The sequence below is a fragment of the Cyanistes caeruleus genome, chromosome 1 (genome assembly GCF_971803275.1).
Source record: "Cyanistes caeruleus chromosome 1, bCyaCae1.hap1.1, whole genome shotgun sequence".
NCBI lineage: Eukaryota > Metazoa > Chordata > Aves > Passeriformes > Paridae > Cyanistes > Cyanistes caeruleus.
In genome coordinates, this window is record NC_141701.1 from 14,194,097 (window position 1) to 14,220,335 (window position 26,239).

Consider the following 26,239-nt stretch of genomic DNA (forward strand, 5'->3'; position numbering starts at 1 on the left):
TCAGGTAAGCACAGTTTTGGTGGCAGAAATAAAGATGAAGTGCTGAGAAGAGATTGTGCCTACCCACAAGGATATTACTATGCCACTTCTGCATGACTGGTAGGAACTGACCTGCTATGGATGAGGCCAGCAGCCTTGGGCTTGAACTTCTCAAAGGCATTATTTTTCCTCAAGAAGCTTTTTCTTTAATTAGTTATTAATTCTTTATCATTACCCATTAATGCTTCTAAAACCAAAGTGTTTAGCTTAATGAGTTTATTACAATAGATCCTAAAAAATGTAATTCTGCCTAGTGTTGAGGAATATCAATTCCCAGAGAGGGAACAATTCAGGCTGTTACATCATGCAAAGTGAACCTGTTTTCCCAAATATTCTCATAGCATAGAAGAGGAGCAATGAAAAGAAATGTGGTCCCACCCCTTTATTCACAGGTCTGAATAGGAGGGTGTGTTGCAAGACAGATGATTTACAGCTGGTAGCAACAGTAGGTTTTCTGGAGGAACAAGTGTCAGAGAAACCAGATTACAAGAGCAGCTCTGAGTCACAGAGTCCCCTGGTATGCTTCTGTGTTGGTCAATGATCTGAAGTGAACTTGGAGTCAAACAACAAGGCAAATGGTTTGGAGAATTTTCCTGTTTAGGGTGAAGTTGAGGACGTATGATTGTTTGGTTGCCTTTTCAGTGCTGTACTCAGCAGTGGAAGGGAGATGTGGAGCTGACCCTCCACATTACTAGATGATGGCATGTCCAGCTCTTTGTATACCCAGAGGAGGATTACGTGCACCCAGTGCTCAGTGATCTGCAGGGAATGTTGTTGCATGGTGTCAAGCATCTAGCATTCTCCTTAGCTTCCAGATAGCCTTCCTTAATTTTTAGTGTTAAGTGGGAAAGAAAACCTGCAGACTTGCCTTGCAATGACCCTAAGGTTTCTCTTGGGATCTCCTGCTGTGAGGAAAGGCAAACCATGACTAAGCACTTTATGTGTCTGAAAAGCTCTGTCAGTATTCTCAAAGATATGAATATGTGATTCTTTGTGGACATTCTGACATGGAGATCTAAGTAGCCAGGCAGTGACAGCAGAGCCTTCATGTTCAGTGCTCATTATTTTTGGTGAGTCCCTCTGAACTGCATTACCAAGTTGTTCAACCACACCTGAATCTGGGTTCCTGGGGGATAAAACCTGTTCTATAGCTCCTTCCTGTGTTACAAAGGCATGGGTGATTTTAGCATTAGACATCAAACGTCACTGGCTTCTGAGTTATGGAGTTAATATGTTCCTAGAATCACTTGTTAAACCAGAAATGCACATGGTATAGCTTATATTGCACGTGCCTGTTTACAGCCTACAGAAATGGTGTTGCTTCCTTTCCACTGTTCTCTTTGTGCTAGACTTCTGTATGTTTATCACAGACTTTGGGGACTTCAGACACTAGAACTGTTCCATCTGCTTTTAGATGCAGGCTTGCATGCTTATGTACTATTAATTCATCACAATTCAGGCAAGCCTGATGGATGATAGAGTTGAAAACAGAGGTAAATGAGAACTCTTCTGCGTAGAATCATTGAATGGTTTGGGTTGGAAGGAACCTTAAAGATCATCTAGTTCAAAACCCCACACTGTAAGCACGGCCTCTTTCCACTAGATCAGATTTCTCAGTGCTCCATCCAGCCTGGCCTTGAACACTTCCAGGGATGCGGCATCCACAACTTCTCTGGGCTCATCACCCTCACAGCAGAGAACTTCTTTCTCATATCTAATCTAAATCTACTCTCCTTCAGTTTGAACTCATTCCCCCTCGTTCTGTCACTACATGTCCTTGTTCAAAATCTATCTCCATTTTCCTTATAGGCTCCTTTCAGGTACTGGAAGGCTGCAATTAAGTCACCCCAAAGCCTTCTTTTTTCAAAGCTGAACAAAACCAAATCTCTCAGCTTTTCCTCATAGGGGAGGTGCTCCATCCAGCTAACCATCTTGGTGGCCTCCTCTGGACTTGCTCCAACAGGTCCACGGCCTTTCTGTGCTGGGGACCCCAGAGCTGACACAGCACTGCAGGTGGACCCTCAGCAGAGTGAAGTAGAGGGGCAGAATCACAGGGCTTTGGATGCAGCCCAGGACAGGTTTGACTTTCTGGCCTGTGAATGCACATTGTCAGCTCATGTCCAGCCTCCCATCCACCAGCACCCTCAATTCCTTCTCAATAGGGCTGCTCTCCATCTGTTCATCCCTCACCTGGACTGATACCAGGGGTTGCCCCAGCTCAAGTGCAGCACCTTGCACTTAGTCATGTTAAACCTCGTAAGGTTCCCATGGGCCACTTCTCAAACCTGGTCCCTCTGGGTGGCATCCAGATCCCTGTGAATGGCATCCCATCCTTCAGGTGTGTCAACTGCACCACCCAGCTTGGTGCTATCTGCAGATGTGCTGAGGGTGCACTTCATCTTTTTGTCTGTGTCATTAATGAAAATATTAAATAGTGCTGATCCTACTGCAGATCCTGAGGGACATTCCTTGTCACTGACATCCATTGATACTCTGAGCAGTTGACCAACACCCTCTGGATGTGACCATCTAACCAATTCTTTATCCACCTTACATTGAATCCACCGCTCCAATTTAAAGGGAATGTTACTGTAGGGGACCGTGTCAAAGGCTTTATTTATTACAGATAAATACCTATCTGAAATATAGTTGCACAGACAAATTAAGGAGAGTATAACAACTTCTAAGTCTGAGGTTGGTCCTATTTTGCATGCAAGATTTAACCAAATGACTTCCAGCGATACCTCCCACCTCAGATTATGATTTTAACAAAAGAAGGATTTTTTCAAGAAATACTTAAAATCTTTTCTCCAATCTCTGAAGTCATTAGGGAAATTACTGCGACTCCCTGTGCAAGTCAGAGGTTAATGAACGTCATGCTCTTTCTATCTGTGGACTATGCAAATCACATCAGTACTTCATATACCAAAGATCTTACTATTTCTGGAACTGGTGAAATTATATTCACTTCTGCTCTAAATTTACCCCTAAATTACACATAGAAATGCCAATCCTAAAATGCATGTAGAAATGAAATAAAAATTCAGACCTGTGCTGACCTGACCAGTGTCACAGTCACCGGTGACAAAACAGTAGTTACTCTTGCTTAGCCCAGTGATGTGAAGGCTGGATTCAGCCCTGTCCCTGGTTTCCTATCCCTGATTTGCTCTCCCTACTGTGAATGAATGAGGATGGGTTATTTTATGTACAGCCAGTGCCAGGAGCATTCTCTGTCACTTTTATTTCCTCTTCTTGAGGAATTCACAGACAAAGTAGATGGTGACTTGACAGTCAGAGTCGTTCCACTCTCCTGTGCTGAGCATTTCCACACAGTCCTCATGACCAGCTGGGTCATGAGGCTCCCCTTGCTTCCAGTTACTGTAGTTCTGCAGTGGGCTGTTGTCTGCATACACAAACTGTCCTTCTCTTTCCATGTCATTCAGCCCAATGAAGGCTCGGAACAGGCCGCTGTTGGAGATGTAGTCAGCAATCAGGGCATTGGTTGCTTCATCTTTAGGCATGGCCAGTGATCCTCCTCTGTCCCTGCAGTGGATCAAGGCTTCTCTGTAATTCTTCTCTTCTTTCACAATGTAATAGAATTTCTCATCTGTCTCCCTGATACCTGCTATAACTTTGAAGAAGAAAAATTGTCAACAGATGCTTAAGGTTATTCTATTACAATATGACAATGAGATGATTTTTACATTAGAATTAATAAAAGGGAAGTATGAATAGTATTCCCACCACTGTATTTATGAAGAATGATGAGGACATGATCAGAGATTGATGTGACTAATGGGTTTGTCAAGCATTTAGCACACATTAGGACAGGAACTATTTAGTCCTGATTGGTGTGTCTCCTGTGACACTTCATTTTTATTTCCTGGATATCTAGTACTAATCAACATAAGGCATGCTAAATGGTCAAATGGCAATGTCTAATTCTGGATCACCCTATTGCTTTGTATGTTCTTGAATACAGATTGTGAAAGAGTGCCCAGGGACAAAAACACAGGTACAGATAGCTTTTTCAGGCCCTTTCCATGTAGAAGAAAATGAATGTGACTGCCAAGTTAAAATATTTTAGATACGGCCTGATATTCAGAGCTGCTGTAGCACTGTGACATTGACTAGGAAGAAAATTGTGATTACTCAGCAGCTTTAAAAGTCAGACCTCTCAACCAATGAGCATATAGCCTAGTGAATTAAGCAGTGCCAAGGAGCATGCCTGGGCTGCTGGAAGTTGATTGTCTCTGCTGATGGATTGCTGGAATGGTCCTGAGCAGAGTTTGGTCTGGGAAAATTAACATTCTCCCAGATAATTCAGGAGTTACCCCTGGTACAGCTTAGAATATAGTAGAGGGACACTCTTTGATAATACATCTTTCAGTTTTCTAGTGTTTTTAATATAGATGGGTGTTGTTCCGTGCTGGATGCCCACAGTGACAAAGACCAGTCTCAAATTCATTTAATTACTGATACAGCCCAGTCCTGGAAGCAGTGGTAAAAAATCACTTTTATGCCAGGGAATTGACTTCTTTTCAGTAGAGGAACCCAATGTTTTGCTGCCTGCAAACATGGCTTATTATAACCCATATCCTTGAGTGTTGGTCCCTTGTTACAGGAAAATTGTGCGTGTACTGAGGGGAGCACCAGGAGTACTTGTCTAGGCAGCAGAAAGATCAAGAGGTTCTTATTGCTCTTCCTGCCTCTCTGGAGCAGACTGGCACAAACTGCTGCCTTATATTGCCTGACTGGCCACGAAACCTGAGCAGAAATACAGTGCAGAGGTGGTTAGCAAATCATTCCTTGTGCTTTTCATTATGCATTCTCTTGTGCTGTTGGTAATTTCTGTATTGTTTTTGCTTGCTTTTAGTCATCTATTCCTTTTACCCTTACAGATGTAAAACTGTCTCTCCTTTTAGGTTTTTTCAGACTGCCTGAAACAGAGGGCCCTCTCTCAGGGTCATCTGTGGACACTTGGACAGAGCAACAATGGTGGAAGAATAGCAGTGATATCGGTTATTGGAGTCAAATAAATCCCATCAAATATGTAAGGGTCCTTACCATTTTTCATGAACTTGATGGATGTGTTAAGACGAGCAACATTGATATTCAATTGTCCAACAAATCTGCGGTATCTTCCACAGTCACAGACCGTGCCTGATGCAATACAAAGGATAGAGGATTTATCTATTTAGAAGCATCTGTGTGTGCGTGTGTTTGTGTGTGTGCGTGCATAGAGAGTCACCTGTAGCCCACTTCCAAAGCTCTGCTCTCACCTTACCCCACTGGCTATACTTCTGTTGATCAAATGTTTAATGTTTTGCTTCTGTATGGTCTCTGCACTCCCTTGCTAACTTGCTTAAGCAAGTTAATACCAACCCAAATAATCAATAGCTTTCAAGCGCTGAAGTCTCAGCTAATCCCTTTTTTCCTTTTTTTTTCTTTTTTTTTTTTTTTTTAACTGGCGTTTGGCTTTGTAGAGGTTTTGTTTGTTCTTCTGTTTTTCTCAGAAAGAAAATAAGTTACTAATGGTTTTCCATTAAGAACATTTAATATGAAATTTCTCGAAAATATAGTATAAAACAAGTATAAGTTCAAGGTGGGTAACCATTCAAGGTTTCTTAGGACTGAGAAGAACTTTCTTGTTCATCAGAGTCAAATTCTCCTCCTGTAAGCAAATGCATTGCATTAATTTGACAAAAGATTATGTTCTATCTAAAATCACTTATTTTTCGTCCCCATGCTCCTATCAGGAAACTGTTAAATGACTTAATTCCTTTGATGTTAAGAAGCTTTCTTCTAGTATCCAGTTTAAATGCATACTGCTGGCCTGTGTGTTAATTTTTGTGGTAACAAACGTTGCCCATGAATTTGGGTGCCTTCATATTTTGTGTGTGCTGGTGTATTCATAGGAATCAGTCATGTCCCTACGCTATCCTTTATTTTGTTCAACAAAACATTTTCAATCTCTTCCTTATATTTAATCTATTCTCGTGTTTTTCCTTGGACTTCAAAATTTCATGGAATTCCATACAAACCAACTCTAAAATTAAAGATCCAGCAGACTTCACCATTCTGCACAGAAGGATGCATAGCATACCTGCTTTTCCTTTTTTTCCTGAAACCCCCGGTAAGCCTTTGGCTCCTTTGTCACCTTAATAAAGAGGAAAATACATTCTCAGATCTCAGACAGTGCATATGTCAAGGAAGCATATTCAAAAAAACATTTAATAATATATTAACAGTGTGCTTTTAATAGGAAGCTGTGATGGACTGTACTGGAAGATGTGCCAAGTCAAACAAACCATGATTAATTCTGGTGCATGGAAATGAGAACCCTTTAATAGCTAACTCACTGATAACACAGGCATCTTGCGTGCTGCTAGTTCCTGGTACCACTTATTTTAAATATAAACTGCAAAATGGTCCTGAGAGGCTAAATGCACTCAAGAAATCCTGAAAAGGTGAAATCTGGGTTTTCTCAGGGCCTGCAAGGCAGGGCCCTTCCCCAGGCTCAGTAGTTCCATGGTGAGATGAGGCAGCAGATGTGCTCTAAGCCACTGAATTCATGCATGCCAGAGAATGCATGTGTGGGCAGCAGTTGGCACCTGCATGGAGGGAGATCATTAAGGAGCAGCACCTTCAGCTTATGGAAACGTGATTTATTTGCATCCAACTGCTTTCCCTCTCTTTCATAAATTATAAAAATGATAGAAATACTTCTCCAAATGTTATATAACTGAAGGCAGCCAGCTCTTAAAAAAATCTCAGTTGTAATTTGGGTCAGGAACAGCTGGTCTTTATCTGAAATTCATGTCAGCTCTTTTATGAATAAAACCTTCAGAGGTGAAAAATAATAATACTTGTTCTGTTTTATTGATGACCATGTTTTTATGTACATTTTACTTTACATGGTTGTGGTTTTTCAAAGAATTTAGATGTTGGCTGTCATTTTAATTAGCAGGGCTTGACACTGCATACTTGCAAGCTGGAATTTCAGGGTTGCTTCTTTAAGAACTCAAATGTTTAATCATAGATTTAAACAGCGACTTAGTGACCTTTGCTTCTGCAAATAAAGAAAATGAGAAAAAACTGTAAGGGGACAATGAATTGTGCATTCAGACTAAAAGAGACTCTGATTTAAAGGCTCAGACTGTTGGTTTACTTTCAGATAAAGAAAAGCAACTTGTGAGATTCTTCATTCTTGTCTCCTTTGGGAATTGAAGACATCTTAGGAGATAACCCTCTGAGTTTTCAGTTTTCTAGGCACTTCTGAAAATTAATCCCTCAGGTAAAAATCTTTCCTTCTTGCCTGATACTAAGGCTGGCTAGAGGCCATGAAAGGATTATTAAAAACAGTGCTTTGAGAATCTCTCCAGAGAGACTGTTCCACCCACTCAACAGTATAGCCAAGGTGATGTGGTACCCAGAGCTCTCTCAGCAGTGGTGGTGTCCCTGATCAGCTTTCAAGGCAGGTCTCCTTGTGGCAGAAGTAATATTCCTTTCTAAGTAGCTCTTTAGGAATATCACAAAGGAATGCCTGAGCTTCTTCTCAAGATAAATAGAGCACAATTTCATGAAATTATTGTCCAGGCAGATTTGGAGTCTACTTTGATTTGCAAGTAGTTGCCATCCCTGCTTATGTGAGCACCTTCTTAACCCCTGAATTTGTTCCTTACCAAGACAGGGATGTCCTATGCATTGCTTGCTCACATGACCCACAGCAGTGCAGGTGACAAGGTGTGGCATCCCCAGCAGCAGCAGGACATTGACTTAGGCCTTTAGCATCCAAATCAAAGGCACAAATTTGTCTCTTGGAGTGTCCAGAGGATTTACTTCACAGGAACTGGATTTCTCCCTCTCTCTTCTACCACAGAATCATAGAATAATTTGAGGTGGAAGTGACCTTTAAAGTTCATCTAGCCCAACCCCTATGCAATGAGCAGGAACACGTTCGACTAGATTCATCAAAGAGGATTGATGTCTTAACTCAAAAAAGAAATTATTTTAACCAAATTAGTTGGATATATTGCATGTGGAAAATAAAACTAAGGTATTTCAGTTAGTTCTCATCACCAATCTTTATGCATAACTTTATCTGGAGAGCATTGGTGATGCCATTTTCTAATATTGCTCTGTATCTGGAGATCTCTCAAACTACATATTTACCTTGAGGGAAAAAACCCCAAGAAAATCCCCAGACCAGAGCTTACCCTTTTCACCAATTGGACCAATTTTCCCAAGCATTCCCTGGTCACCAACATCGCCCACTGGTCCTTTGTTTCCTAAGAGAAGAAATGAAGATGAAATGAGTATGGACAGTTGCTGACATTCCTTTCCTGAGGCACTGTCTAGGTCTCTACTGCTGCTATTTTTCCTGAGTGTGGCCAGTCTGCATGTGTAGCAAAGTGAGTGCAGCCCTGGGGATATTTGGAAGAGTATGGACAGATCTCTGCTCCTGTAGGGTATGACAGTAGGACATTGCAAAAAACCTCAATAGAATTGCCTGTTCAAACATCATATTGTCTTAGAGAAAAGAGAAACTAATATTTCTAGTGATTTACTTTGCAGTCAAACCAGGCTGACAGACAAAACACTTTCCTAAGTCTTTGTAGCTTTGCTGGGAGTCCTTCTCAAAGCATGACTGCAAGTAGGGAGCTACTAATTTTGTTGTATGTGTTTTCCCTGTTTTCAGAGCACCAAAGTAACAGGTGTCCTTCTAAAATGTTTAATAAATAGTTTAAGTTCTGAAATAGCTGTCTAATGACAACAGGCCACTCTAGGCAATCTCAGTTTGCAAAAGGAATTTAACATCAATAAGATGCTTTGTAAATGGTTGATTCCCTGAATTGCTTGTATCTTACCTGATATTCATTTTAAGGTAAGAAGCAAAATCATAAGAATGCATTTAAAAATGGGAAAATTTTTTTATCATAACAATAATAATTGTCATTTTAAAGTTTCTGTAAAAACAGAAACTTCCCTGTTTAGTCTCAAGACTCAGTCAAGGAAGAAAGACCTTGGATATGCACTGTCATTAAACACTAAATATAAATTAAGCTTTCAAATTAGAGTATGCAAACAAGGCTGACATGGTCACATCTGGTGCCTCCAAATGATCTGCCCAGGTGACACTGTGGATATGGGACATATTTAATTGAGCCAAGTTGTGAAACATCTGCAAGTCCTTGTTCTCATCTTGGATGCTGTTTGATCAGAGGAACTTTGTGTGTGTGTGTGTGTGTGTATGCCTTCTGCAGAATACAGACAACTGAAACCAAATTTTATTGAGCACCCTGATGTATTGCTAGGCAATAATGCTCAAAATTCAATTTCAATTAAAGGCTAATTTTAGTAAGAGTAATCTTTCTGATTATGTATAAGATCTAGGTTTTCTGAATCACACTCATGACAGCAATATATATTTGTCTTAAGTGAGAGTAGGAATAGAACCAACATAAGTATTTTTATGTTCACCAATTAATGTTTGACAGGACTGTAAAATCCACTGGTGAAACAGGAATGAATAGCATTAAACACCAATCATATGCATCGGTACAATTGTGTATAATGATATTCATATAACAGCAGTAGCCAACAAACCATCATAAATACCTTTTGGTCCTTTTGGTCCAACCTTTCCTTGTTTGCCTACTTCTCCTCTGTCTCCCTTTTCACCTTCATCCCCTTCCAAAAGAACAGAAAATAAAACATCATGGTACATTCCTCTCAGTGCAGTAAGTACAACTATACAAACTCAGAAAGAAAAGTTCATATTTTGTTGGATTTTTTTTCCCCTACTGATTTCTTTTTATTTCACATTGAAGGCACAGTAGCCATGGGATAAATTTCCAGAAAAGAGATGAGGAATGTGACCATCATTAGGAAAAGCTAAATACTTTCCCTTTCAGAGAGTCTGTTACAACATGAGGATTATACAACAGCAATTTCTACTACACTAAGTATTATTAGCTATAAAGCAGATAAATAAGAGAATCTCTCAGTATTGGGAAACTTGAGCACTCAGGGACAGACTGCCAAGGGAGGCAACAGGTGTTTATTAATTGTTCCTAGTGATTCCATTCCTAGTGACTCTGTGTTCAGGGTATGCAGATGCGTTCAGAATGAGAGGAATGTAAATATGTTGAAATAGATCTTGACATAGACCTTGGCACTCAGTATGACACAATTCTTGCCTTCATTTTTTGACAGATGGCATTTGTATGTTGATACAAGAAATTTGTTTTGCAATTACTCCAATGCTTTATTTTGAAAGGTCATACACGGAGTATCTGTAAGAGGCAAGATCATTGTATTTATTATGGTAGTGCAGAGATTTCTCTAAAGGATATCGAGCCTATTACACAGGTTCCTGTATAGCCCTGTATAAGCATTTTCAGTGTTGGAAGGGACAGTCTCTCACTGTACAGCCTACAGTCTAAAGGTGCAAGGCAGTAATTAGAAAGAAATGTTATTTCCTTCCGCAAGTAGCATACAATATTGCTTTGCATTGTGCAGGGAATTGGAGGCACAATGAAAGATGATTTTCTCATCTTCTTAGTTTGGAGCCAAATCCTGTGAAGAAGACTTTCTTTTCTCCCTGTGGCAGAGGTGGGGAGGAGACACACAACTCATCTGCACCAAAGGGCCATCACTGAACACAGGCAGCCTTCCAGAGCCTCTCCTCTTGTTCCCTGCCTGTGTTGGCAATGAGCCTTGCCATGCAGTGGGAAGCAGTGCCACAGCCTCTTGGCTCAGCCAGGATCTCATGTGGTAGTGGCAGCCAGTTGTGTGTGTGCCTGCTGCCCAGAAGGGGAGAAGGCTGTTGTTCAGTACGTGGAGAGCCGAGGGAGGTGTGTCTGGATGTCAGCCAGAGAGGTGAGGACAGAACAGCAGTATTTGGCAAGCCCAATAACCTGTCTCACCATGGGTGGTGGCTCCAGCCCCAGCAGAAAGTGTTCAGGGAACTGAGGTGTACTGAGGGTGACTATGACCCAGGCAGCCACTTTCAGCCTCTTACAGCAATGGTTTTAGTATTTACCTGAGCCAAGCACTGCACCCCTTCCCCTCATGAAAAGCCAGTAGTGATTCTTCCCTCCACCAATTAGCCTTGTGCCTTTTAAACCCATTTATATCTTTGGCCCTTATAATAAATGTCCTGTATCATAGCTCAATGATTTTTTTAATGTGCTGTGGAGAAAAGTACCTTCCCATGCTTTGAGACTGATCATTACGTTGGTTTCATTTTTTTCTGAAAAATACTGCCCACTCATTCCTGATTTACCTTCTACTTCTGTAGTCAAAGGTAGCATGTCATGGGCTGTTATGTGGAGTGATAGCAGATGAGAAGTGCTGCACATTAATAGCAGCATATAAAATGTAGTTTTAGCTCTGTGGCACCTTTCCATCCCAGTTACATGGACTGAGCTGAGTCTGTCCCTTTATGCTGAAAAAGCCCTTCCATGCTGGGACTCTTTTGTGAAGAGCAGACTCACCCTGTTGGTCAGGATGCCCTTCAGGGTAAGGTCAGTGGCCCAAGCTGATGAAGATAAAGGGCTGAACTTCATATTGAAGGCAGGAAGAAGTTGGTAAAGGGATGGACAAGGAGGAAATGAAGTGGTGAGTGCTGACTCAGTCAGGCTCTTTGTTTTTAAAACTAACTTCCACATGTGAAATAGGAAGAGAAAAAACTAAAGGCAGTCAGCAATTGAAATTTTAAACATCTCTATTTTCACTAGGTCTTGAAAATACTGTAAAAGTTAGCGTATATTTCTAAAAGCCAAGCTCCCTAAATATTCAGCTGAAGCTGTGGGTCTGAGCCAGGAGCTGATGAAAGGATGCCTGCTTGTTCCAGTCCTGCAGAGAAGGACTTGGGAGTGCTGGTGGATAGGAGGCTGGACACGAGCTGGCAGTGTGCACTCACAGGCCAGAAAGTCATGTCTGTCCTGGGCTGCAGAGACTCCTGGACCTGAGAGTGGGCAGCAGGTTGAGGAGGTGATTCTACCCCTTCACTCTGCTCTGGTGAGACCCCACCTGCAGTGCTGCAACCACCTCTGGGGTCCCCAGCACAGAAAAGCCGTGGACCTGTTGGAGCAAGTCCAGAGGAGGCCACCAAGATGGTTAGCAGGATGGACCTGCTAATCATAGGGGAGAATAGCACCTCCCCTATGAGGAAAAGCTGAAGGATTTGATTTTGTTCAGCCTTGAAAAAAGAAGGCTTTGGGGTGACTTAATTGCAGCCTTCCAGTACCTGAAAGGAGCCTACAAGGAAGACGGAGATAGACTTTGAACAAGGACATGTAGTGACAGAACGAGGGGGAATGAGTTCAAACTGAAGGAGAGTAGATTTAGATTAGATATGAGAAAGAAGTTCTCTGCTGTGAGGGTGATGAGCCCAGAGAATGTGGGTTTGTGATCCCACAAGCCCAGAGATTGTGGATGCCGCATCCCTGGAAGTGTTCAAGGCCAGGCTGGATGGAGCACTGAGCAACCAGATCTAGTGGAAAGGTGTCTCTGTTCATGGCAGGGGGATTTGAACTAGATGATCTTTAAGGTTCCTTCCAACCCAAACCATTCTATGATTTTACAGTTCTACTGACTATCAAACAGCAGAGCTAGAGAATGTATGGTTGACTTTTACTGTTGACCTCAATGCTAAGAAGAGGAAATAGTTCTTTCTAAATCCATGTGTGAACCTCTGTGAAAAACTACTTTTTTGAAAAGTAGTGAAAAAAACCCTACTTTTCAGTAGTTCAGAAATTCAGAAAAGATCCCAGAGGCTGATGAAGGGCTTGTGAAATGACATTTTGGGAGGTAATTAAGAGCTGACTTCATCATGGTCAGTAAACCCATACAGGGGGAAAAATGTGACAATAGAAAGGAAGTAGGGCATGATTCAAAGACTGGAAAAGCTGGATGAATCTTGACTAGATGCAACATGGCAATATTTTACAAATGGACTGTTCTCTGACAAGGAAGGCAGGTGGAGGAGGCTCTTCATATCCAGCCTTTCCCTCTGCAATGAATTCCTCTGTGTAAAATATGCTGTATTTCTGGGTCTCATATAGAAGCTGCTGAGGGAGGATCCTTGGCCTGTGGAGATCAGACCAAATTCCTGCCATCCTTCCAAACCAGGGCTTGTCATCCTGGCAGTCCTCCTCACCTCTCTCAGACCAGCCAGTTACATTCTCTGCAGGCTGCTCTGTAGAGTTAAAGGCTCTGGAGGGACTGTTATTTGCTGCCTAAGGAAGATCCTTCCTTCCTTCCTTCCTTCCTTCCTTCCTTCCTTCCTTCCTTCCTTCCTTCCTTCCTTCCTTCCTTCCTTCCTTCCTTCCTTCCTTCCTTCCTTCCTTCCTTCCTTCCTTCCTTCCTTCCTTCCTTCCTTCCTTCCTTCCTTCCTTCCTTCCTTCCTTCCTTCCTTCCTTCCTTCCTTCCTTCCTTCCTTCCTTCCTTCCTTCCTTCCTTCCTTCCTTCCTTCCTTCCTTCCTTCCTTCCTTCCTTCCTTCCTTCCTTCCTTCCTTCCTTCCTTCCTTCCTTCCTTCCTTCCTTCCTTCCTTCCTTCCTTCCTTCCTTCCTTCCTTCCTTCCTTCCTTCCTTCCTTCCTTCCTTCCTTCCTTCCTTCCTTCCTTCCTTCCTTCCTTCCTTCCTTCCTTCCTTCCTGCCTTCCTGCCTGCCTGCCTGCCTGCCTGCCTGCCTTCCTGCCTGCCTGCCTGCCTGCCTTCCTGCCTTCCTTCCTGCCTGCCTGCCTGCCTGCCTGCCTTTCTCATTTGTGAAACAGTTAATCCTAAAAATAGAACCCAGGAAAGAAAGTCAATATACAAGTGGAGAAGCTGTGATTACTTTCTAAAGATGTTTTATTCCTGTTTCAGTTTCAACAATTTGAGCCACTGAATGTTCCAGTGACTTTTCCTGAGGGACTTTGGAACAAGATTTTCACACCTGGGGCTGCTGGAGTTGAAGCTACATTGTCCTCTATGGACCATCAGCCTGAGAGCTGACAGGTGAAAGGAGTGAAAGTTGTGGCAAAGTTTGTTCTGGAGATTTCCAGAGATCGGGGAGTACTTCAACTTTTATTAACACTTTATGTGATCCAAATTTTTGCTTAAGATCTCTAAAAGCCTAAGAGAGAGGGAAATAAATTCCGTCACTTGTTTCATCTTGTTTTAAAGAAGTCTGCCACATTCTGTCTTACTTTTCATATCCTGGAAAATGGGAAGAACAATAATTTGTCTGTCTGTAAGAGAAGATAATCCTGCTTTTCTCCCCATGTGTCATCTGAGAATAGGTAGGCCATTACAAAACAAGGGTAGTCACAAACTGTATTAGTTAGTGATACCATTTTATTGCTAATTTAGGACTAGATTAAGCCAAGTGCCTGCTGACGTGGTACATACTGTGTCCTCCTTTAGCTGCTGTGTGCATCTCAAATTTTGGCATGAAATGTAAACTCTTGGGTTGTGCTTCCCTCTTGTGGTCTTGCTATGATTTGCAACCAGGTAGGAGAATGTGACTTGGCTGACTGTTTTGGGCAAGGGTTGAGTTGGCTTTATTTCTTGTTTACCTTAGGTATCCCTCCCTTTCCTCTGAGACTTCATGTGGACAAGCCATCCCACTGCATTAGCCACCTTTTTTTTTTTTTCCTTATCTTCCAGAAAAAAAAAATTAAATCTGTCCTGCTAGTACTCTGGACTGGGTTTCTCAGTTCTGTAGTATTTTGCTTTGTGCAACATGAATTTTCTGACCTCTTATGCTTGTTATCTATACCTAGAGGATAACCTCTCCTCTGTGCTGCTTTGCATTTGGGGTAGTGTCAGGTTAAATTTTAACCTAATTAGCAGATTGTCACTTTAAAACTGTAGTTGCCAGGATGACAGATAATGTACTGCACTAGCATTTGAAATATGGTTGAAGAAGCACTTGGAGTCATTAACTGAAGTAAGCCTATTTCTCAGCCTTGTTAGTATTTCCTCAAGTTTCTTCTGTGTCACAGATATGAAATACAAGAAACACCTGAAGCACTAAATTACTAGACTCTTCCAGCTTGGGACTGTGCAAGGCAGAAGAACAGAAACTGTAAGAAGTAAGTAAATGTTGCAGCTATTAGAAAATTTTAATTGTAATTGAGAGGGAACCACAGACCCTCTGTAAACAAGTTCAGGAAAATGCTGAAGGTCTAATCACCAGCAGAATTTTTTAAGCAGTTGAAAGGGGCTCTGTCTTTTTTGGAGTTTGACTAAATAACACTAAATAACAAAATGTTGAAAGGTTACCTTTGGTAAGAATTTACTGACCTTCAAGTGACTTAGATTTCCCTGCTAAATCTTTTGTAGGCAATTTATCTATTTTGTATTCATGAACTGGGGACATTTTTACCTTCATAGATATTGTTCACATATATTTAGTGACTTTCCAAGTCTTGTACTCAAGGGCTGACCGTGGTTCTTGGAGAACCTGGGTATAATTCCTGGGGGTTACAGAGCCCACACTTATCTGCATCAGGCTGAGAGCATGTCTGCAGGCTGCCTAAAGGCTAAAGCTGGGAGGAAACTCTGAACTGGGCTTGTGCATGTGTACCTCTCAGCAGACTTGGAGCTATGTTAAGATACTCCCTGGGACCACTTTGTCAAGTGTGATGGTGTGCCATGGCCTTAGGTCAGCTCCATTTCCTGTCTTCTGAGCAAAAGTACCACAGAAATGTTAATGCTCTTTTATCCTCTCTTTTGCAGATATGCCTCCCTCCAGAATCCAGGGCATGCCCATCTTTTCAAATGATAGAAACATCATTTTTGCTGGGCTACAGCACAGTTGTCCTCCCACACCAGCTACTCTAAACTGAAAAAATCCCACTACCACCCAAAAAGTCCTTGAAAAGCCCTGGGACTAGTTTGCTGTGAGGGGGAAAGCATGTTTAATCTTGATGAGGATACTACATGGTGGTGTTCTCAAACAAGGCAAGCAGCTTTGCACTGCTTGCCTTAGATGCAATCATCTAATCATTATCATTCCTAGGCATAGCCAATGTTCTGTCACAAAGGTTTTGTATGGGCTTTGTTACATGTATGACACAGTTCTGCTGAGCTCCGTGTTTCATGCCCTTAGTCCTACCTGAAGTGGCAGACAGACCCTCCCCACCTCAAGAGACTGAATGTGAAGAGTACAGGTGATTTCTGCCTCTCCAGGGCATTAAACTAAAAGGATAAGGAGATGAGCATAATTCTTGAGAACCCTACAGGAGCAGCTGAAAGCCTGTCCTCCTGGAAAAACCTACATATAGCCACAGGATTAGCTCTGCAGCCTGGGACACTGAGTCACCCTGAGCAGGGAGAACCTTTGCAGCATTTGGGCATGCACAATATCTGCCGAGAGGGTTTGTCACCAGAGGGAGTCACAGACTTTAAGAAATAAGCAAACACAGCCCAGTTTGTATTTCCAGTGTATGAGCACGTCACAGTTACGTCAATGGAAAGACTCAAAATTTCCTCTAATTTCACTTTCAGTGTCTTTTAGATCCTTAGCAAATTTCCCATAACTGTGCATTCTTGCTTTCATGCTGCATTTGGCTAGTGAGGACAGGATTTCTTGACATCAGCTGCTTGACATGGTGCTCCCTTCCCTGTCCTTCCTCCTCCCCTCAATTCCCAGCACTGTTCTGCATGCCTCCCTCCCCTCTGCCTGATGCTGAGCACTCTTTTGACCCTATTTTGAAGAAATTCATCTCCCTAAACAGGAGTCAATAAGGCAGATACAGATTTTTAGTGAGTGAGCTGAAGCAGCTCAGTGAAGAGCCTGGTTTGGTCAGAGCCTGGTGCTGACAATGCCAAGATCATGGGTTCAGTCCCCAGATGTGCTATTCACGTAAGAGTTGGATTCAATGCTCCTCATGTGTCCCTTCCAGCTCAGAATGTTCTGTGAATAGCTGAGTCAGCACAAATTGAAGTGGGGGACCACATGGTCAGAATGGAAGAAAAGTAATGTCTTTGGCCTCCCTTTTTTGTCAGAAAACCAGAGAGGTGAGTAGTATGTTCAGCAGCTGTGTGAAACTGCACCCGTGGTCACCTTCCCAGGTGTCCTGAAGGAACATGCAGGGCTCCTACATATGCACCATTCTTACACAGGTTATCTTTCTTCACCCAGGTTCAAATTAGAAAATACAATCCCTTCCCTTGTAAAATAAAAAAGAATCTTCAAGAAAAATAATTCATTCTCTGATCGCTTTTCTACTTATAAATATCCATTGACTTCATTAGAAATACCCTCCTCTCGTGTTGCTTTGCATGAGGCATACCTAAGCCTTCAGCAGGCTCAGTGAACCTCTGCTGACTTGTATTATTTGAAAGTGTGGGCCTTTGTGCATGAATGGAATATACATTATATCTTTAATAACACAGAAATAATTTCAATCATTCTTTATTCTCCTTTTCCTTGGCCTGCCTGATTCGATTTTCCCAGCCTGTTGCACTGCCATTCTGACGTGAGCTTAGAGACCCATGAATTATGGTGGCTTCAGTGAGGAACCAGACTGCCATTGGTAAAAAATACAGACTCACATATTTTGAATTTCTGTATTTAAGTCCACTCATACATGCTTTGTAGCTCAGGCTGATAATCTCCAGAAACTTACTGTGTGCTAAAATGAGGAATTCTAGAAGCCATTAAAAATAGAATTATGTGTTGAAATTAAAGGACTCTTCAGATCAAAAATGAGGCACTAAGAGGGAAGTTTAGTTATAAATTTGAGCAGCTATAGGATGTGGTAAAGCATTTTATATTTTTGGAAGGCAATGTGGATAGCAGCATATCTGGTTTCTGAAAGAGTTTGAGATTTTCCAGGAGTGGAACTGCGTAAGCGCAATTAAAGCTGAGAGATGGACAGCTATGCTGGTGACCACAGTAAATGCTATTTTGAGGTACCAGCCAATGTCACAGAGTTTATAAGCATCATTTGTCAGAAATAATGATAAGGAAACTTTTTACATCTAAACTGCTATGGGAAACTCCCGGTGCTCTTCAGATTTCATCTCATTCCAGTTTCTCAATCTGGATCTGATTCAAGACTTTCAAAGTTCTTGTGTCTGGATTTCAAAGAAAATTAACTAAGATCAGGGACAGATAGCAAGATCTAGAGCCAGTCTACTGATGTGCTGAGATCCCATGAATCCATGTGAAACCAGCTTCTGCAGTGCCACCCCTGCTCACATATTTAATGGGAGTTCAGAAGTCAGAGTTTTGGGTCCTTCTCTGCTTTTTTCTGTCCTCATATTGTTGTTTTTATTGTTTTACTCAGGGCAGGTCAACTCCTGTCTCATCTATGACAACAGTCCACTTAAAACTTTCTTTGCAGATCAGAGCTTGCAGTTTCTAGGGGAGAGCAGGCTAGAAGAAAGGATAGAGCTCGGATACCCCCCAAAGGCAGAGTCCAGGGGAGCAGAGCCTGATCCTCCTGACACTACCAGGGCAAAACCCAACAGCTGGTGCCTCCCCACAGTCCCAGACCCTTTCTCATCATCAGTCACCCAGACTGCTTTGCCTCCAGGCTTGGAAGGGTAGAAAGTGAGCAATAGAGCCATGACTACTTTTGCTAGACCAAGAACCTGGCCTCTCTGGAAAACTCATTGTTTCATTTCTGCTTCATTTCTTGGTTCTCTTTCCACTCAAGAAGTCAATCAAGTACAGAACATGGTCTTTATTACCCCAGTTAAAGCTGTGAATCAGAGTTACCTAATTTAACTTACCTAATGTAAGTTTTCAGAGTTCCTGTGCCACAACAGCCCAGCTAGGACCAAGTTGTTCCTAACATCTTAGGTCAAACATCAAAAATCACTAGTTACAAACACTGAAATCTCTGCTCTTTTTTTTTTTTTTTTTATAGGAATCCTAGAAAATGCCTCACACATTGCTGGTTTTAACTGCCATATAAGCCAGCTGGCTGTGTATCTCAAATAGTTTTTCAGGAAGGTAGTACAAGACAGCCATTGCAGTGGGCTCTTTTCATTGAAAACATTTCCCTCTTTTTGAGAAGAGACCTAAGTGTTGCCTAGAAAAGGAAATGGAGAAAAGTGCCAACTTTTTCCTCTCTCTTATTTTATTCTTTTTAATTTTCTGTTTTTTTCTGGAGTGCCCATTTGGCAAATTTCATTGCATAATTCTTGTCAAACAGGCTTCAGGTTTCATTTTCTTGCCCAGCAAGGGGAACCAGCAGCTGAGGGGGACAGCAGCACCTGGTGAGCACCATGTGAGCCAGCAGAGGTGGGGCTGGAACTTGGGTTCGTCACACCGGGCATAGGAGCTCGGACACACTGCTGTCCTTGCAGCATAACCTGCAAAGCCTGACAGGACATTCACTGCATTCCTTCTCTTCCTGGGACACTGCAGTCTTCCAGAGTGTTTTCTAGCTCTTACTGTTGTACACAATGGCCTCTGGTTTTGCCTCGTGCTTTCTGGGTCACGAGCTATTTGAAGACTTTTCTGATAATTAGCCTGGAATTACCCTATTTTTTTTCATCCCACTGCTCATGTAATACTTCTCTCATGACATCTCAGGTATGAGCATAACAAAGAGATGTTTTTGAAGGGGAAGAATTAGGCATGCACAAGGTAACTTGGACAAGTTACATGTGGATTGTGTAAGTGATTTATCTTCACAACCATTCTTGAATAGGTGATTTTCAGGGTGAGCATGTGAAGAGGTTGAGATCTTGCTCCTGTAGCAACTGTGAATGCCTAGAGGACTGAGTCATGCAGCCTCCAATAGTGCAGGCAATAAAGGGTTATAAATTCTGAATTCTCCAAACCCCCACACTTCTCCCTCAGCACTCTCCTCTTCACTGTACTGTGTGATGGACACAGTGGTATCTATTTCTACTGTACAGGACCAGGGTCCATCCCACTTGTAGCACACAGATTTGATCTAGCCTATGGGAAAATTTGTGCCTTGCACTGGGATAGGCAAGGTGGGACAGTGTAGGAAGTCTTACAGGTATTGAATACCTTTTAATTCCTTACAGTTCTGGTTGCTTTGGCCCATTAGACACTTCCATGTTCTCATGGAAGGAGGAAGTTGTCACAACAGGTTTCTAACCTGTTGTGGTTGGAACAGCTAGTGAATGTACTGTATGAGATCAGCATCACTGTCTTCTGGGAGCACCACTGTATTTTACCATAGGTAAGCAGGTGAGCAGGTGGAAGTGAGGGGGTAAAACTTGTTCAGGGTGAGTCAAAACCCATTTTAAGAGAACAGTGGACAAGAGATGTAGCACACGGAATAAAAATGACAGCAGCAAACATCAGAGGCTTGTCTGTTATCAAGGTTAGAGTTTAAACAGCAAAGTTTTGCCTGTGGCTGTGGTCATAAGCTTGGGATCATGTGCTGAGTCATAGACATAAGATGGATGAAGGAAAACTGACAGCAAGACAGACTTTCTTCTGGCATATTAGGTAAGCATGTTTCATCCTTGACTACAAGGGATGCCTGAGACGTAACAGGGCAGTTCATATGCTCAGCCTGCTTGGCTTTTAATTGTCCAGATGGCTGGAAGTTAAAACAACTGGTGCCATTAAGGGCTACTTGTAACTGTCCTGAATGAGTTCAGCTCTGGTAGGAACTGAAATTAATCTATAGGATCATATCACATAGTCTCCAAAATGTATTTGATGACCTGCAGTGGACATGAGCCAGTAATTATACTCAATACACCTTCTACCAATCATGGATTTTGGGGATGGTGATCTGAAGTAGTAGACTGAACTGTGCCAATAAACTTCCGGTGTCATCTTGTGCCTTGATGTCAGCCAGGAAGAATAGGACTTAGGTATAGCATAGGTAATGACTAAATCCTGACTTTCTCAGTACTGCACTTAGAGAGAATGATAATATGTCCCCTTCAAATGCTCCCTATACAAGGTAGACCACAGAAGCCAGCTGGAGTCCCAGCTACTCTGTGTTGTCATGAGACCCTCCTCATTAGCCTTGTGACTTGTTAAACACAATTCTGTCAAACTTTGTTCTCCAGCCTGCCATTACTCAGATACTAACTAAACCAACACCCACCAGCTCCCTTGGGGATCATTACATCTCTCTGCATTTATGCTGTGGCAGCAAAAGTCTAAGCTTGGATTGTAATCATAAAGAAATTAATTTCCTGATTAAAAATGGTCCTTTAAGCAACATGCATTTGAATAATCCATCATAAAAACAAATGAGTCTGCAGCAGTGCTCTTGACTTGATAATCTTTTTTCTGCTTTAAATTTAAATCAGCTGCATTTTTTTTCTCTCAGTCTGTAGCCTATAGAAAAATACAATGAATTACTAAAAAGAAAACAATAGTTTGAAACTGCAATAGCCATGGTGTAGAATATATATTTTAGATCTGTCACTGCAAGATAGATTTGTATGTCATGGACCTAATAAGATACCCTTCAGGCAATTCCACTGACATTAGTTGGGTTACAAAAAAAGTAAGTTAATGCAGAAAATTTGGCTTCAGATATTTGCAAAGTTTTGAAGATAAAAGACCTGTACATGCCAGAGTTGATATAATTCTTCTGTGGCAAAGTTCCTGTTTAATTCAACAGGAGCTACTGGATCGGGTCTGATGAATGTAGCAGAAATGTGAACATTTCTGAAAATAATGGCACTTTGGTCATTTTAAATATTGTATATTTCTCCCTATCTGTAGATGCAAAGCAGACCATTAACAGTTCACAATAGGTGCCTACTTTTAAACAAGTCCCTCAGTTTGTATCTCTTAGCTGTTTTCATTGTGTGGCAAGCACAAGAAATAACAGAAGATTTGTGTGGCTGGAGAAAGATGCAAAAAGACACCTCTAACTTATATGAAAATATGTGACACTGTTCCTGAAACTAAAGAAATGAAAATTTAAATCTCCTTGCTTCTTCATTTTCCCCCCATTACAGTTACAGTTTACTAAATGTTTGTACAGTCTAAAATATTTCACATCTTTCATGTCCAGCCCATGCCACAAGCCCTCCAAGTCTCTATTGATAAAAAATCAGCCTTTATCAGCACTGGTCTCAGCATTAGCAACCTGATAATTCCTCACCTTTTGGTCCAGGTAAAATTGTGTGTGTTGAGCAGACATCTGTTGTAGGTCGATTATCAACATCAAAACCAAAAATCTGAACTTGCAAGATAAAAAACACTACAAGGGTCCCATATTTCCTTAGCTGTTGTTCTTTCTTGCTGCTCATCCTTGCAGTTTCTCAGGAAATGCCTTTCGTTGTTACAGTCTTAAGAAATGCAGCTGACTCAAAAATAAATGCTTCACTAACTAGAGCAGTGAAAAGCTTGGGAGCTACATGCACGAACAGCTAAATAAAGTGAAGAAAGTTTGACGATGCTGCAGTTATTTCTGTCCTGCACATTATCCAGGATATTTATTTAACACTGACAGCTGTTTATTCCAGTTTATCTCTTATCTGTGAGACATTTAGCTGCTTTTGCCATGGAAAATTTCTCCGACATATGGGAATATCTCTCGTAATTTTTTTCCTCTCATCACTGATTCTTCATGCCCAGCTTTTTACTTACTCAAGGGACAAAAGACTTTGGTATTGTATCCAAGTGTGTACTAATTAGTTATAGGATACATTTGGCTGGTTGTGTGCTGGAAGAATAAAGCAGACTGCATATAACATGTAGAGATACTTTTCCATAAAAGCTTTCCACCAAGGAGACTGTTACTGACAACAGATGAGCTGCCAGTCCACTGTGGGTGGAAATCACCAGTGACACATCTCACCTTTTGGATGCTGGGTACGCACAGTCCCCAGAGCAGCAAATGAAAAGTTGATATTACCCATGGGTGTTTTAGCCTGAAACCCACAAATGATGGGTTTATGCTTACATAATACAGCTCCACAATGCTAGCCCCAAGCCCAGATCATGTTGGTAGACATAGTACAGAATGGACGAACTTCAGGACAGAAGACACAGAAGAAGATGAGCTTGAATGACTGCATCACCTTCTCCCTTGTCACTCTTCCCATGGGAGAGGCCATATATGGGGACAGTGGTGTAGCACAGATCCCAACAGAACATTATCTTTGGGTCGTCCAGAGGAAATGCCAGCTGGTTCAAATCTTGAGGCAACCTTCAGGTGTTCATCTGGGTGCTGGATCCCTGAAACCAGGGTCGGAGGCCTCTTGGGTGGAGGAACAGATTGCATGCAATCCTTCCTTTTGGAAGGAGCTATGACAGATACCTGCCTGTGTGCAATCCCTTCCTGTAAAAAACTCTGGCTTTCTCTTAAGGAGAGCACAGTAAACAGGGATAGGAGGATGTTCAACATAGCCTGGCAGAAGAGAAAGGAAAGATGACTATTTGTAATATTTCCAGGAATTTTATTATCTTCTGGTTTCTCACACAATGAGACAGCTACTCAAAAAGCTAAACTAGGCTTTTGAACTGTGTAGTGTGTGAGAGTGTGTTTGCTTTCTATTCTAGGAAAAACTGTATTTCCCGTGTTAATAGTTTTTGAGAGGCTTTGCTCATTCCTTAAGAGAGTATCAGTTCCCTGGTCCTATGTTTCAGTCTTTGGGCATACAGAGTAAGTAGCAGTACTGATGTAAAAGTGAAATCCTTTATTTAAAGCCTGAGGGAGGGCTCTGACTTCAGGCTTTCATCTATGATAAAATGTTGGCCAAAGTCCCAAGAAGGGTCAAGATACTCCTCTCCCTTTTTCTTTCTAGCCTGCTCACAGACTGTCCCCCTTTCCAAAACACTTGTTTTTTGTGTGTTAAACTGTATACAGTGCTTTTCAGAAATAAATAGTGGTCTCTGTCCTAAAGAATGTCATCTAACTTACCCCCTCAAATGTGGCCTTGATAACGGGTACACACGGCTAGAGGGGGAGGAAAGACAAAGCCAGGATTATAGTTGAGTAGAGTCCTACCAGAAATAAACTTGTTCCTCTGTGATTTGCATTGGGCTCTGTGCCTCTGACTTGTACACTGTAAATCTGTTTTATTTAACTTTTTCTGCTTTTCACTTTCCATTTTGTGAGCAGAAGGTCAATGTAAGAGCAAGAATAGAGAGCGTAGGAGTGGGAAGCTAGTGTACTTAGGGTTGGAGGAGGCATTTTGGGAAATGTTGCCAAACTGACATGAATGATGCTATCTGTTCCACGGCACTGAGAGACTTACAGTGACTTGTTTGTTATTTATCAGGGATAAAGAGGGGTAAGTGAGAGAGGAAACCATTTGTTTAACTACTTCAGTTACTATCTGGGACTAAGCAGGGAACATTTTTCTGACAGTGGTGTGATCATTTACAAATGTTTTCATTCCACATTCGAAAAGAAATCAAGTCTCTACTCTTCCTTGGCCCCCACCTCCCACACCTACCCCACCTTCTATGACAGTCACAAGCCCCCTGAAAATACTGTGAGAAATTAGAATTAATGGATCTAAAAACTTGGTAACTGAAAATACTTACTCAAAATGTAGGAGATCCAGATTTTAATTATTTCTCTGTCTAGTTCAAACTGGTGCTTGCAGGAGAGCCATAAGGTTATATTGCCTTATTACAAGGATGTGTGCTAATCAGTTATGTCTTCCTGTGTGTTGGACCAGGAATGCTGCCCTGGAGCTAGAGAACCTGCCTTAATTGGCAATCCACCAAAACTGATGTACTACCAGGAAAAGCTTGGGTTTTGGCAAATCAGTATTTATCAAACCAGTTTCACAGAAAAATCTTCAAGCAGCTTCATTGCTGATGGAGACTTAATGAAGCAGAGTGCCTATTGTGCATGTTTAATTCTCACTGAATCATGGCTGTAGGCAAGGAAGAAAAACAAACTAGGCTACATCGTCCAGACATAAAAGTCACAAAACAAAATCTTCCAAGGGCATGAATGTTTTACAAGGAAACCCTGAAGAGGCACAAAAAAATATCCAGAAATATTCTGTTCTTTGAGGTGAGCACTAGTCAGATAATCTTAGTCTTGTGCATTGTCTATCAGGAGTCCAAGTAACTTTCTTGGAGATTTGCATAACCTTTGCTTACTTAATTTGCTTACTCTTCAGGTGTTAGTAGTTAAATGTCAACAGACTATAAGGAGCACAGACCACATGCTGAAACACTGTTCATCAAAAGGTGGCCATATCTACAGCCAGTTTTCATCATTTGTTGAGTCACAGATCCTGTGGTTGGACTGCAGGTCAATACATCCTACTTGTAACCATGGGCTGATTGAGCCATAAGTGTTGAGAGTCAGCTGGCATCCTTTCTGGCCCAAATTCAGCATTAAGGAGAACATTCCCCTTCTGTACCTTACTTTACTGAATGAACTTGGGAGCACCTGAAGAAAAAAAAAGAAAGGTAGAATATTTCTTTGATTTGGGATGCTAGATGGTTTCTCTTATGGTGTCAGGGGTCATGATGATTTGGGGTGTTTCATTCTGTCATGCTGGATACATCAGTCATTGTGGTTTGCAATGTGTAGGGGAGAAAGTAATCCTAGGGCTATTTTGTAAAATGTCATTTTTGGTCTTGACACCATGCAATGGCTACTTGAGCCTGTAAACACAGTCTCTACCAGTTGTTGTTCCTCTGATTAAGATATAAACAATGACTAGATTTTGATATGCCTCAAAATAATTGACAAAAACAGCCAACCTAAGGACAAAATTGCCCAAAATTTTATGGCTTATATGTTTGGTAAACAGAGCTTGTAGAACTCTAATGATTATAGATCATCATCCAACACCTTGTTGGATGTTTGAGAGGCTTCATTAGCCTCAGCTGCATAGAAATTTATGCTCCACTACCAGCTATGATCTCTCTGGTTTCCTGCTGATGAGTTTGTCTCTCTGTTGAGTTGGGTACCTTGAGGGATGGTCTGACACAGGGATTACCTGGGAGAACCTTAGGTCTGCACTAGAGCTTACAACCCCTTCTTGGGATGCTCCTACCTCTCCTTTCCCACTCCTATTCCCCTCAGTTTTTAGCCCTTAAACAGAAAAGCTGACACAGGTCCCAGCTGTACGTATCTGCTGTGAGGCAGGAAGGATTTGGGGACAGCTGGTGCCCAGGGAACAGAACAACTTCTGTTTCAGCAGATTTCAGCACTGAAATCTCATAAGGAACTCGGATTGCAGACCACAGATTCAGAGATCTGCTAGATGCTTTATGAGGTGCACTACTGAACCCTGTACCCCATTTGGTACACAGACCT

The 26,239-nt window shown here is 41.8% G+C and overlaps 1 protein-coding gene across 2 annotated transcripts; it reads right to left on the bottom strand.

Annotated features, from left to right (window-relative positions):
* Positions 1–240: 240 nt before the first annotated feature.
* On the bottom strand, positions 241–23,356 carry COLEC10 (collectin subfamily member 10). 2 transcript variants are annotated; one of them, XM_023921414.2, is made up of 6 exons: positions 22,106–23,356; positions 9,661–9,732; positions 8,259–8,330; positions 6,146–6,199; positions 5,107–5,202; positions 241–3,670 (listed from the first exon to the last, which is right to left on the bottom strand). In XM_023921414.2, exons 1-6 carry the CDS (start codon positions 22,251–22,253, stop codon positions 3,279–3,281), a joined length of 834 nt encoding a protein of 277 aa, XP_023777182.1. In that variant the 5' UTR covers positions 22,254–23,356; the 3' UTR covers positions 241–3,278. The 2 variants fall into 2 exon arrangements, with proteins under 2 accessions (XP_023777182.1, XP_086735885.1); XM_086879759.1 differs by having other exon boundaries at positions 241–3,664; positions 22,106–22,451.
* Between the last annotated feature and the right edge of the window lie 2,883 nt (positions 23,357–26,239).